Source organism: Lagenorhynchus albirostris, chromosome 9 (genome assembly GCF_949774975.1).
Source record: "Lagenorhynchus albirostris chromosome 9, mLagAlb1.1, whole genome shotgun sequence".
NCBI lineage: Eukaryota > Metazoa > Chordata > Mammalia > Artiodactyla > Delphinidae > Lagenorhynchus > Lagenorhynchus albirostris.
Window position 1 is genome coordinate 48,001,500 of NC_083103.1, and position 14,361 is coordinate 48,015,860.

Below are 14,361 nucleotides of genomic sequence, written 5' to 3' on the forward strand. Positions count from 1 at the left end.
AGCTATTTTCTTTCAATATTTAAAATTCCATTCCACTGGCTTCTGGCTTCCATCAATGCTGCTGAGAAGTCAGCCCTCTCTCTAATTATTAGTTGTTTGAAGATAAAATCTGTTTTTCTCTAAATGCTTTGTTTTTGCTGTTTTGTTTTATTTTCTGCAGTTCCACTATGATATGTCTGATTGTGAATTTATTTGCCCTCCTTGGTGTATGCCAAGGTCTTAAATGTTGGCTTTAATTTGTAGAGGAAATATTTCAGTTGCTTAAAATTTATTTACCTCTGCCATCAGATATTACTTCACTATCCAGTAAATTCCTTGAGGCTCCAAAGAATCTGTCTTAAAAATTTATCTAGATATTTTAGATATCTTCAGTTGAAAAAGTTGTTCTGAGTTTCTGAGTCTGCCATAAATCTAAGTGACATTGGGGAAGATGGAAAGCACAAAATAAGAATGAGTGTAGATGAGATGACAATTATAGAAATCCAATAAAGACAAGGTGAAGGCAAAATCTTTTGGAGAGCTGGTAGGGGATTAAAAAGAATTGAGATTGAAGAGAGATTTAAATGGATGAATTGAAAGGACATGGTGAACTGCATTCATGTCAGCAGGAAGAAGGATGAGTAGGACACCCATTGACACAGAAGTACGATAGTGACATTCAGTAGGACAGGAATTCCAAAAAGAGGGGAAACCTGAATAATGTGTGAAGTTGCGACATGTAAAATCTCATTTCATCTGCTGCCCAAAGATATGTCCAAAGGCATTGGGGAGAAAAACATAACACTGAGGAAACACTGAATACTAGAACATTTGGTCCTACATCCACACATTAAGATGGCATCAGTAGAAAAGAGATCTTCATAATCCATATACAGTTCATAATATAAAAGTTATTCATAATACAAAGATATTATTAACTAGTGTCAGATGAAGAGTAAGAAGTGAGTGACAAGTAGAAACCAGGTAAGAAGTGCATTTTATTTATTTACTGAGACATAATTAACATATAACATTGCATAAGTCTAAGGTATACACCATGCTGATTTGATACATTTATATATTGCAATATTACCAACATAGAGTTAGCTAACACCTCTATCACATCACAAGATCATTTCTTTATTGTGGTGGGAACAATTAAGATATAGTGTCTTGGTAAATTTGAAGTTTATAACACAGTGTGTTGCTTATAATCACTATCTGAACATTAGATGTCTAGGACTTATTTATCTACTGGTTGCACATTTGTACCCTTAAACAACATCTCCCTAATTCCTACACCTTCCAACCCCTTGTAACAAGCATCCTACTCTCTGGTTTTTACTAGTTTGGCTTTTTAGATTCTACACATAAGTGATATTATACAGGATTTGTCTTTCTCTGTCTGACTTATCTCACTTAGCATAATACGCTCAAGGTCCATCTGTGTTGTCACACACACATGGCAGGATTTTCTTCTTTCTCATGACTGAATAATATAAATATTCCCTTGTGTGTGTGTGTAGTAAATCTTTATCTGTTTAGCCATGGACTGACACTTAGGCTGTTTCCATATCTTGGCTATTGCGAATAATGCTGCAATAAACATGGAAGTGCATATATCTCTTCAATTCTCTGTCTTCACTTCCTTTGGATATATATCCAGAAGTGGATGCTGGACAATATTGTGGTCCTATTTTTAATTTTTGAGGAAACTCCACAATCTTTTCTACAGTGGCTGAACCAACTTATATTCTCAGCAATAGTATACAAGTGTTCCCGTTTTCTCCACACCCTCTCCAGCATTTATTATTTGTAGACTATTTGATGATGGCCATTATGACTGGTGTGAGGTGATACCTCATTGTGGCTTTGATTTGCATTTCTCTAACAATTAGCAATGTTGAGCATCTTTTCACATGCTTGTTGGCCATCTCTTCAGGGAAATGTCTTTTTAGGTCTTTTGCCCATTTTTTGCTAATCCCATTCTTTTAATGTAGCTGTCCAGTTTTCCCAGCACCACTTATTGAAGAAACTGTCTTTTCTCCATTGTGTTCTTACCTCTTTTGTTGTAGATTAACTGACTATAAGTGTGTAGATATACTTCTGGGCTCTCTATTCTGTTCCATTGATCTATGTGTCTGTTTTTAGGCCAGTACCATGCTGTTTTGCTTACTGTAGCTTTGTATTATAGTCTGAATCAGGGAATGTGATACCTCCAGCTTTCTTTTTTCTTCAAGACTGCTTTGGCAATTTGGTCTTTTGTGGTTCCAAATAAATTTTAGGATTATTTGTTCTACTTTTGTGAAAAGTGTCATGGGTATTTTGATAGTGATTGTATTAAATCTATAGATTGCTTTGTGTAGTATGCACATTTTAACAACATTAATTCTTCTAATCCAGGAACAGAGGATATCTTTCCATTTCTTTGTATCATTTCCAAATTTCTTCATCAGTATTTATAGTTTTCAGAGTATAGGTCTTTCACCTTCTTGATTAAGTTTATTCCCAGATATTTTATTCTTTTTAATGTGATCATAAATGGGACTGCTTCCTCAATTTCTTTTTCTGATAGTTCATTATTAGTGTATAGAAAAGCATCAGATTTCTGCAAATTAATCACAGAGTTCTGTATATTAACATGCCAAAGGCTAAATGAGTGTCTTTTCGTCCCACAGCCATGGACACAGAAGAGTCTACCCCTAATGAGCTCCTGCTCAGAGACAAAAATGGGCAAGATCTCCAAGAGATGTTGAGATAAGTAGGATTGGCAGTTGAGTACTGGTTGCCCAAGCTGCAGGAACACCTGGGTGTGACCTGTGCCCAAGCCTTACAACACCTAGAAGAAAAAGAACTCCAGAAGCTGCAATCCCAGGCACAACATCCCTGGGAGAAAAGGGCCCTGGAGAAGCTGCTTAACCTGTCATACTCAAATACTCTTTCAGAGTTACAGGAGTCTCAGGTGGAAACAATAAAGAAAAGGCAGAAGCAGGCAGAACAGGCACTGCAGGAGCTAAGAGAGATGCTGGCAGAAGGGAGGCAGCGACAGGAAGAGGCAGTGAGGAAAAAGGAAGCAGAGCTGATGCAGGCAATGGAGATCCCCAAAGAGTTCTGGCCATATCCCGAAAAGTCCCTAAGAGACGTCACGGAAAACATGCTGGGACAACTCAAACTTATGGAGGGGACACTGTCTCACAGGAAGAACCTTCCAGATAGAGAGCTGGTGCGACATGCATCTGGAGGACTAGCCCTTCAGGGAGTTTACAAAACCAGTAATCAAAGGGGCCTGACAGAGAAGAAAGAGGAGCTACTCAGTGTCCCCAAGGAGTTCTCACTCTGTGGCCCTGTGCAGAGTACACGGATGGAAACAAAGGAATTTACATCTTCTCAACAAGAATCCATGTTCATCCAGGCTGTAGAGAAGCTGGGCTTCAGTGTAACTGCCTCGGCAAAGGGTGGAGGTTGGGGATTTAGCCTGGAAGCTGCTATGAATCAGAGCAAACATTCAGAATCCAAGGAAACCCAACAGTCACATTCTAAGCACTCTTACTTCTGCTCAACCAAGTTCAGCTACATCCCACTGGCCTCCTGCCACTTTCCCACTGACCAGCTCCAGCTCTCCAAGGCTGCTCTACAGGAATTGAAATGCATTGAAGACCTTTCAGGTCAGCCAGAAGACCCAGACAAACTTCCCTTGCTGAGGCGCAGGACTGAAGCCTTCTTCCACAGGTTTGGCTCTCATGCTAACCAGGGCCCTCTGCACCTGGGAGGAATCTACTGGTGGAAAGCCATTTCAGAGGGCTTCCAAAGTGAGCAGCTGGCAGAAGTGAAACAGCAAGCTGCAGAGGCCCTGGATATTTACATAAGGGGCAGCTACAGTGGCTTTGGAGTGAATGTTGCTGCAGGTGTGGATGTGTCAGACTCTCATTCAAAAACAGCCTCTCAGAGAACAACCTTCCAAAATCTCCAAACCAAAGTCCAATTATCTGTGGCCCAGACAGGTGGCCCACCAGAAGCAAATGGCCTTTCACAGTGGAAAGCTGGCCTCGTTGCCAATAATCAAACCTGGTGTGTCATTGATCGGGGAATTCAGCTGGTGCCCGTTTGGGACATCATCCTCACCAGCCACCGAAGCGATTTTAAGGATCCTTGTCAGGTAGCTAACTGCCTGAAAGACAGCTACACTGCTCTGACTGGTCTTACTGCCCAGATCCAGGAGGGAGAAGAATTACTGAGTGTTGAGAAGGAGGCTAGGCTTTTCCTAGAGGATGTGAAATCCTGGGAGGTATCTGATCCTGAAGAGCAGCTTAAAAAGCTGATAAATTTCATGCAAAGATTGAGTGAAAAAATAAAAAGTTATAACACTTGGACTAATATATGCCTCACAGATAGGGGTCTGCAGAATTTTCTGGTAGACACTGTCAACTTCTGCAAAAAGTATTCCATATATGAAGCTAAATTTATTAAATCTCAGTTGCGCAGCCTTTTGGATCCTCACATCTACAAAGTGACAAACTTTCCTCAGGCTCATTCCATCATGCAGTGGCTATTTCAGTCAGAACCAGAGGAAGAGAATGTCAATATCACCCAATTTTCTGAATTAATTAAAATCTTTAAAAAAAACCAGAATGACCTTATGGAAGTAAAGGCCAAGTCTGAATCCACAGAATCAGTGGAGGAAGCTCAAAGCAAGGTGACTTATGAGGTCAGCTTGTCTCTTGGCTGCTTCTTGAGATACCTCCAAGAAACGGGGCAGCCAGACACACACATCTTGCTACTTTTGATTGCAGCTGGTGCAGGATATCATGTGGTAAACAATACATTTCAGTATCTCCTTGGGTGTGATGAGTTAGACTTCCTACTGGATAAAATGCAAACTGCCCTAGATAAATACCAAGAGCTCAAAAATATTTGCAACTACAAGGCTCAGGCATTCCTGGTGCTCACAGGTCTGACAGCTACACTTGGCATCAAAGTTGCTTCTCCAGAAGAGAAAACAGAACGCTTGGCATTAGTAAGACATCACATGGGACAATCTTTGTCTAAAGAAGTTGTACATGTCCTCACCAAACCTGGGGCAGATCATGATTGGGAAAACCTAGAAAAAGACTTGAGATTGCTCATTGATGAGGACTATGAGGCCACCGTCTCTTCATTGCAAATGGAGGATGTGAAAAAACAATTGCAAAGTCTTTTCCATGGAAAGAAACAGCCCCATGAACCACATGATAATGAAAGTAACAAACGGGAGGTCATAGAAAATAGAGCCTTCCTAGAAATACTCCAGCGTCTAGGCCTAGAACATTACTACCCAAAAATGATGAGCAGAGCTAACTTCCATATGATCTACAAGAATCCTGTGTACAACACCCAGCCCTGCTCTGAAAGAGAGCTTCCCTTCTATTTCCTACAGAAGCTACTGATGCTGGATTATGGGCTGAGATACCTGATCATTAAGGATGATGAATACACAGAGAAGCAAGTCTATCCAAGCACCTCAAGTCAAGAAAAGGAGGCTTTTGATCCATATGAAGATCTATTTGAAGACAGTAAGAGCACCACTAATCCTTCAGCAACCACTAATGCCAGACCCTACATTCACCCTATGGATATACAGATGGCAATTCTTCACTGTGCAGATGATTTTGCCAGACAATACATTTTGGCCAAACTTTCCATTTGTCAGTTTGCCCTCCCCCTTCTCATACCTAATCCTTGCAATGCTCAGATTGAATTCTCTCTCTGGTCTCTCAGTCAAATTAGGAGGAGCTGGCAGCAAACAGGGAAATCAATAAAAGAGGAGAAGGACAATTACAAAAATCAGCAGATGTGTCGTGTCTCTACCCCCATTGTGTCTTTTATTAGAGTTGGAAACGGCTTCTCTGCCTCCAAATCTCAGATCATGAACTGTCTTCTCAGTAAAAGGAAACATGATGTCTTTTTTCACCGACATTGCAAAGGGAGCAGCAAAGACTGTCTCTTGATGGGAGGTGTGGTGGAAGTTGCCTGGTTCTGTCCTGGGGGTGAAGATCAGGACAGGTTTGACAACTGCCTGACCTTCATCAATCTTCATGGAGATGCAAAGGAACATGAGAAACAACTTGCCTTTTTGCAGGAGGTCTCTTCTCTCATTGTGGTCCTCATGTCAACTTCTGATGACAATAAAGAAACCCGAAAAATTGTCCATGACCTGTGTCAGAAATCAAAAACTTTAATCTGTTTGCTTGATGATAAAGAAAAAACCATGGCAAATAACTCTGGCCCAAGAGTGAGAATTGGGGTCAGGAACAGAAATGAGGCAGAATTAATAGAGGAGCTCACAACTACAATCAGACGTTTGTTAGAGCTTTCTGACACTGCACTCAGCTTGGAGAACTGTGCCCAAATTGCTCGCAAGCAAGGATTGCTTATTGATGAAGACCAGAGAGAATGCAAGGAAGCCAAAGAAAAGGCAGAGATTCTAATGGCCCTACTGGGAGAAATGGAAATACCTCAGATGAAGGAAAATTTACTACCCCTTCAGGGAAAACTGTGGCAACTTTGGTGTAAAAAGGACAAAGAACTCTATCATCTGAGAGAAAAAGGGAATCGAAGCATTGAACAACACAAGAGTGAGATTGAGACAGATAAACAAATGATACGATGTCAACAGTTGAGAAAAGCCTTTCCTCTCAATGATTTAATGCATTCTGTCCTTGAAATTCTCCAAAATCATTCAGAAACTCATACCAAACTCTACTTCTTGCAATGGCTGAGTGTGTTTTTAGACAATTTGACTGCAGGACACTTGGAAAAACTAAATGAGAAGAAAAAGGCATTGTGGTCACTGGTCCAAAAAGAAAAGCAAGAGGCACCAAAGAGCAACTCTCTGAAAGGCTTGCAGAATGAGATAGAAGTTATCTCCAGAGAGATTAGTGACTGCACCTTGGGAATTGAGCAACTTCTCAGAGAAGTTGGCCAGATCTATGAAGCTCTGGAAGAAGGTTCATCCATGAAAGATACCCTATTTCTCTCCCTTCCCCACATTGCTGCAGATCTGATGCTATCTGGTTTTCCCATTGAGCTAATGGATGGGGATGCTTCTTATGTGCCCCTGAGGTGGGTGGCAGCTGTTTTTGACAAGGTCTCTGAGAAACTTGGAAACAAACGGCTCTTTGTTCTCTCTGTCCTTGGCCTGCAGAGCTCAGGGAAGTCCACCCTGCTGAATGCACTTTTTGGGCTGCAGTTCACTGTCAGTGCTGGGAGGTGTACCCGGGGGGCCTACATGCAGCTTCTGAAGGTGGAGGAGACATTTGCAAAGGAACTTGGCTTTGACTTTGTGCTTGTTGTGGACACAGAAGGACTTCGGGCCCCAGAACTCAGCAACAAGTCCCAGAATCGTGACAATGAGTTGGCAACCTTTGTCATCGGACTTGGAAACTTGACTCTGATCAATATTTTTGGGGAAAATCCATCAGAAATGCAAGATATTCTACAAATAGTTGTCCAAGCTTTTCTGAGGATGAAACAAGTAAAAATATCTCCTAGTTGCCTCTTTGTTCATCAGAATGTGGGAGAAATTACAGCTAAAGACCAAACTATGGAAGGACGAAGGCGGCTAGAGCAGAGACTGGATGAAATGGCAGCAACAGCAGCTGAAGAAGAGCAGTGCTCAGATGTAATCCGCTTTCGTGATGTCATTAAGTTTGATGTTAATACCCATGTCTACTACTTTGCTCACCTCTGGGATGGCAATCCCCCAATGGCCCCTCCCAATCTTCGTTATAGCCACAATGTCCAAGAACTGAAAAGCAGAATTCTTGTGACTGCCCAACAGGAATCTAGGGGAAGCATCATGAAGATATCAGATGTAAAATTCCGAGTTCAAGATTTGTGGAGAGCACTATTGAATGAAAACTTTATTTTCAGTTTCAGGAATACCCGAGAGGTCATGGCCATGAGCAAACTGGAAACCATGTATAACTACTGGACATGGGAGTTGAGGAGTCATGTGCTGAGCATACAGGACCAGCTGATCAACCAGATTCAGAATGAAAAAATCCAGATACTCGAAACACACACAATTGAGGCTCCAGTTACAGAGAAATATGAAGCCATCAAGCAAGAACTTGAAAAATATTTTAATGAAGACCCAGATAGTGAAGTGCTGGTACAGTGGAAAGGAAATTTTGAAAATAAGCTAATAATCCTTAAAGAGGCATTCATTTTAGACAGCCAAAGAAAAGCCAAAGAACTTCTTAGTTTTAAAAAGAATCAAGAAAAACTGCATAACAAAAAATCAGGTTATGAAAAGGAATTATTGGAAAAAAGCCGAGAGTTGGCTTTAACTGTAAAGGGCACCCAACTGAGTGAGGAAGAGCTACATGAGAAATTCAACACACTTTGGAAAAAATGGGTCTATGATTTGTCCTCAACTCACTCTCCAATCGCAGAGCCTAAAATTGAAGTGGATTCTGAAAACATCCTTTTGGATTATTTCAAAAAGGAGAAAGACAGGGCAAGCATACTGAATAAAAATTATGGAGAAAACTTTGAAATCAAATATGACAAACATATCAAAATGAACAAGAAATATTTGAACTTAGTTACAATGACATTAGAGGTCCAGGATAAAGAGTCCATAAATATGACTACTAACCGCATTGTTTCAAAAGTTAATGAAACTATTGACAACATTTGTAGGCAAAAGCATGATTACAATCCAGCTTATTTCTATGAAATCCTGAGAATAATAGATGAGGAGGTGAAATCTGCACCCACTAAGGAAAGATACACATTTACAAGAAAATATGAAATAGACTTATCCTTGTATTTATTCCAAAGAGCATCAATGAAGTTTCATCATATGCACAAGGAATTCAAGAGAGCAAATGATCCTGTAAACTATCTGGAAAGCAAGAAAGATGATTTCTTCATGAGTTTTAAGATCTCTTGTCAGGGAGCAACCTCAATTAAAACATTTGTTGATTTTCTGTGGCACAAACTCACCACTGCTGTCTCCAACACCATAAAGAAAAACATGGCCCGCAAAATTGCTGGGGACATGCAAGCCACCTGCCCGGCATTCAATGGAAACAGGGCTAACCTGGAGAAACACATTCTCATCTCTCTGGCAGAAGAGGAAAATTTTGATAATTTTTGGCAGTACATTCATAATCCGGAATCATATTTTAAGAATTACATTGAAAACCACATTAAAAGATACTGTTCTGACAAAGGAAGTGAAAAAATGAAGACATTTTTAAAAATAAGTTCAGATGAAATCAAGAATGCCATCCTCTCAGCTATTCAGGCATCCACAGCAGTAGCTAAAGATAAAAGCAGCACTGTGTCTGGGTGGTTGGATTTGTTCTGTGATCACCTGGGGAGTAACTTGATCTTTCCACGAAAAGACTTGATAAGCATTGAACACCAGGAGATAAAAGATATTGATTTTCTCAAAGAAGCCATGAGTACAGCTTTGGATCCTGAAATGAAGAGAGTAGAACAGAATGATTTGTATATGTTTGTAGAAGAAATCGTTCCTGAAATCCAGAAAATGCTCACTGAACATCTCTGTGGCTGCTGGAAACAGTGTCCCTGCTGTAGAGCAATTTGTACAAACACAATCCCTATGCATGATGGAGACCACAGTGTTCCCTTCCATCGTCCACAGGCTGTCAGTGGAGGAAGGTGGTACAAAACAGACCATTTTGTCATTGATTGCTGTACCAGTCTGGTATCAAGTGATTGTGTTTTGGTTTTCGGAGATGGCAGGGAAGTCCCATATAAGAACTATCGACAGGCAGGAGGGGAATATGCCAGGTGGAGTATCACCCCAGACACATCCACCCAGCCATACTGGAAATGGTTTGTCTGCCACTTCAGATTAAAGCTACAAGAAAAATATCTCCAAAGATTTGTAGGTAAAGGTAAAATTCCTGATGCATGGGACAAAATTAAGAAACAGGATGTGCTTAATGACTTGAAAGAAAATTAATACTTAATGACCACAAAACAGCCCCAGTATCTGAACAAAGGAGGCACATTACCTGAGGAAGGCTAAAATATCACCCACTCATAAGGAAAACATCCTTTATATCAATTTTTTCAATTGAAACATCTAAAACTAAATCAGTTAACAGCAAGAGTTGAAGACTTGCTGAGAAAGAACTTCATTTTTCTTTGCCTCAATTCCTTTTGCTTTAAAAACAGATTACTAAAATATATGAGTACATGATAAAATCAAATAAAATCCATTTAAAATACCTACTTCATATTTTAAACTATTATTCTGAATGTTATTTTTTATTTTTAAATATATAATGTTATTTAAAGTCACAAGAAAGTCATTTTCATAGAGGGAAGTTAAAATCATTGCAGACTGCCACAAATTCTATAGAATAACTACACAGTTTAACCAATATACAGTTCTTGACTGGAATCTACAAATTCTTTTCAGTTCTAAGTGTATTTTTTTTACCCTCAGAAATTTGTGAGGAAGAGTTATTAATGCTTGAATGCAAAAACATTCATGGAAAATTCATGATTCCCAATTCCCAAATATAGTGCTTTTTAGGGATATTCTGTTATAGGAAATGAAAAAAAAAAAACCCAGAAACTTGACCAGGATACAGCCTGCATCAATTCTGGAAACATTATTCAAAAAATATGGAAAATAGAAGTTAAATAACTTATTTAACCATCATCCTCCTCTTCCCTGGTGCCTTGGCAATTGCCTGTGTATGTTTTTTAAAAAAGGAAAAGAAAAAATTCACAGGAGCTTAGGTATTCAAAGCCTAGAGCTATGTACAAGTCTGAAAAGGACTGGTTAATGGAACAAGATTTATGACAAGGTAAAAAGGGCCATTTTAATCAAGGCTGTGGACAAGGTCAAATTTGATTAAGCCATGATCATTTAATCATTAATGATTTAAAAAAAACTATTCCTTCAAGACTAAAATGTCAAAAAATATATAGTTTTGTGTGGTGATATTTCAAAAAGAGATGCTTTTTACGTATTAAAAGGTAAGTAAATGCTTATCTCCAAATCAGGCACCCTTGTGACTTTTCACAGTATTTGAGCCATAGGGTCATGATCAGAAATAAAAATGAAGAACATGCTGAAGCCAACCAAGGATCTGAGAGGGGAAGGAAATCTCCCTTCTGCAAACTTTTACCTTCTAAAGCAATGACTTTTGCTAGGTTCTCAAAGCTGATGATCTGAAGGAATCCTGATGCAAAGAAAAATCCTTATGCCTGACATAAGGGCATCCATTGGCTTCCATTTCAGGGTACACTGTCTACCCGTCCATAGCCAGTGAAAACAGACAGTACAAAGAGCAGTCAAAGGACTTGGATCTTCAGAGCTGGGAGACAGGAGCGTTCACTCTGCTATCTTTGTGCCCCAAGGCTTCAAGCATACTCTCAGTTTCAGGTCAAATGACCATGTTTCCAGAAGAAATCCTGGAACAGAAAAATTATATGGAAAACAGATGTTCTTGGACAGTAGGGTTTCCCTTTTGTTCTCTAAAAAAATAGCCTCACTGAGAGTTGGAACTAGTAGGATAAAGTTGAAATAGTGATAAAAACAGAACCCATGCATAATATAGCACCTGTTTCTGACATAGCTGCATCCTTGATAACTGTGCAATGTTAACATTCGCTGAATGCTTTCATATTTGTTTAATGAATCCATTAAAACTTTTAACTAAAAAGTATTATATATCATATATTAACTTTGATTTTTCACGCCAAATTGTTGTGCATAAAAAAATTAATTTTTTGATAAATTCCTCAGGCATTTAAGTAGAGTGATTATTAAATGAAATTCAGAGGCTGTGTCAAGAACCCAAAATGGCTAGACATAAGTTGGGAATGAGAGAAGATGGCTATGTGTAAATGTGGTTTTCTATGATAGTAGTGGATGGTAAAGTGCCATCAACATAGGGTAAGGATTAAAGGGTCAGTGGGTTGAGGTCACTGAGGGAGATCTTAGGAACAGTGGAGTAGGGTGAATGGAGTCAGTAGGGATGAGAATCATATGGTCATCAAAAATGGGAGATGACGGGCCCAGTGTAGGTCACAGATTAGAGATGGCCAGAGTTGTAAGGTCAATAGAGGTATAGTTCACATGGTCAGTGGAACAGGTCTCTCAGAGTCAATGAAAGTGGGGATCATGGAAACATAGGAATTGGGGGTCACCACATCAATAGACTTCGGGGATTTCCAGAGTAAGTTAAGCAAGAGAGGACAAGGCCTGCAGGGATGGGGCTAGGAGGGTGTTGGATTCTAAGACAAGTTCAAATAACATGAATAAGAGGTGAGTTGCTTAAATGAAGCTGGAAATTTGCACTAAAAAGATTTTCACTTAGGTCTCTCTCCCTCTCTCTCTCTCTCTCTCTGAGAGAGGATATAAATACGGGAAGGTCAATTGAATAAGGTGTGTTATGGACAAAATATTTCTGTCATCCATAAATTCATATGTTGAAGCCCTAATCCCCAGTGTGATTTTAGAGGGGGCCTTGGGAGATAATTAGGGTGAGATGAGTTCATGAGGGAAGGGTCCTCATGATGAGGTTAATGTCCTTATAAGAAGAGACATCAGAGATATCTCTCTCCCTCCCCAGGAGCATGAATCAAGGAAAGATCATATGAGCACACTGCAATATGTGTAATAAAGCAAGCCAGGAAGAGAGCTCTCATCAGGAACCAAATCAGCCAGCATCTTGATCTTAGATGCTCTAGAACTGGAAGAAATAAATTTCCATTGTCTAAGACACCTGGTCTGTAGTGTTTTGTTACAGCAGCCCAAGCTGACTAAAATGAGGTGTGCCTAAAAATTGGCCCCCTTAAGGTTTGGGATGCTTTTCCCTTAGACTATGAAAAAAGACATATGAAACATAAAACTTTTAATTTTTCCCCTTCCTTCAAATTTGTAATTATCTTTAATCATTCTCTTTAATCAGTCTAACCCTTCAGTAAGGTCTAAAAAAGCCATTTAGCCCTTTCTAGTAGTGCTGTGACACATAAATAGACAAAACAGAGAAGGAAAATGTGAGCACTACCAATAATAGTATCATGATAATGACTGTACTGATATCTTTGCAATAGTAGTAACTGTGATATCTTGGGCAGGTAGTTTAACCTCTCTTTGTTCAAGTGCCCTGTCTGTAAGAGTGCATTTCTCATTCTGCTACTGGGAACTATAAATGAATTCCTATTTAAAAAACATTTAAGACAGAAGCAAACACAGAGTACTTTATAAGTGTAAGTTATCATTATGTTATACTACCACTCCTAAGTTCCTTATTCCTTTGCATTTGAGTAGCATTTTATTAGGAACACACTGATGGGTTAAGATAGTCTCATCTTAGGTTCATCGGCAGGAATATTCAACCAGGACCCCTTGGGAAATCACAATTGAGAATACAGTAAGTTCTCAATAAATGTGATTTTAACTTATGGCTCAAAATGAATCTCGATATATTGATGTCCCACAGTACTTTATCTGTAGTCATACCTCTTTCAAAAACTAATCCATCAGTCAAAGACGTAGACAAGTCATTGTCACAATTCTTTAACAGCATAGAAGATAATATGTCTTAGGTTATTCAAAAGGTCCAAGACCTGGATTCACACACAATTGATTTATTAGAAAAGCTATCCCAGTAAAAAAAGAATAAGGGTAAGCAAGAGGGGGAATGTAACTTAAGGTGAGGGAATAAATTAGTGAGTATGCAAATTTTGAGAGGTAGAAAATGTCTTTCAATTCTAGTTAACAACCACAAACTCGAAAATTAGACTGTTTGGTTTTGAATAGGACTTCCACCATTTAGTAGCTGTGTGACCTTGAATGACTTTCTCAACCTGTCTCTGCTTCATTTTCATCCATAAAATGGTGCCACCTCATAGAAGTGTTAAGGATTTCTTGAGATATCCTTGGCACAGCATATATAGTTCCAATAATAGTAGGTGGCGGTAGTAGTAGTAGTAGTACTAGTAGCAGCAGCAGCAAAGCAACAAAAGTCATGTCAAAAGAAGAAATTACTATAGTTATTAAAATTATTATCATTTCCATTACAATGAAATGTGTTTATGCCTGTACCACATTCTCAGCTGTAAATTCCTGAAAAAGAGTTCACGTCTTGTTCATCTCCCTATGCTCAGCATGTAGAATGGTATTTACCCCAATGTAGGTGATGAATCATGGCTCTTAAGTACAATTGAGGACAAGCTTAGTAAATACTGGAGTTGGAAGTGGAGATAGTTAGAAGGAAAAGAGAGAAATCAAAGATGATGCTGGTATTTCAAACAGGGAAAATGCAGCTGACATCAACTAAGTAAAGGTCACCAATGGCCTCCACTTTGCTAAATCCAATTTTTTATTCACAGTCATATACA

At 39.3% G+C, this 14,361-nt stretch overlaps 2 protein-coding genes across 3 annotated transcripts in view; one reads left to right on the forward strand and one right to left on the reverse strand.

The window, feature by feature from the left end:
• The window catches only part of LOC132526046 (interferon-induced very large GTPase 1-like), a 32,468-nt gene extending 19,733 nt beyond the window's left edge, over nucleotides 1-12,735 (forward strand). Inside the window, 1 exon segment of the mRNA XM_060159779.1 lies at nucleotides 2,658-12,735. Coding sequence (XP_060015762.1) covers nucleotides 2,660-9,958 — 7,299 coding nt within the window. The 5' untranslated portion in view covers nucleotides 2,658-2,659 and the 3' untranslated portion in view covers nucleotides 9,959-12,735.
• ZNF215 (zinc finger protein 215) overlaps nucleotides 1-14,361 on the reverse strand; it is a 143,214-nt gene that overhangs the window by 94,985 nt on the left and 33,868 nt on the right. The gene's annotated exons all lie outside the window — the stretch shown is intronic.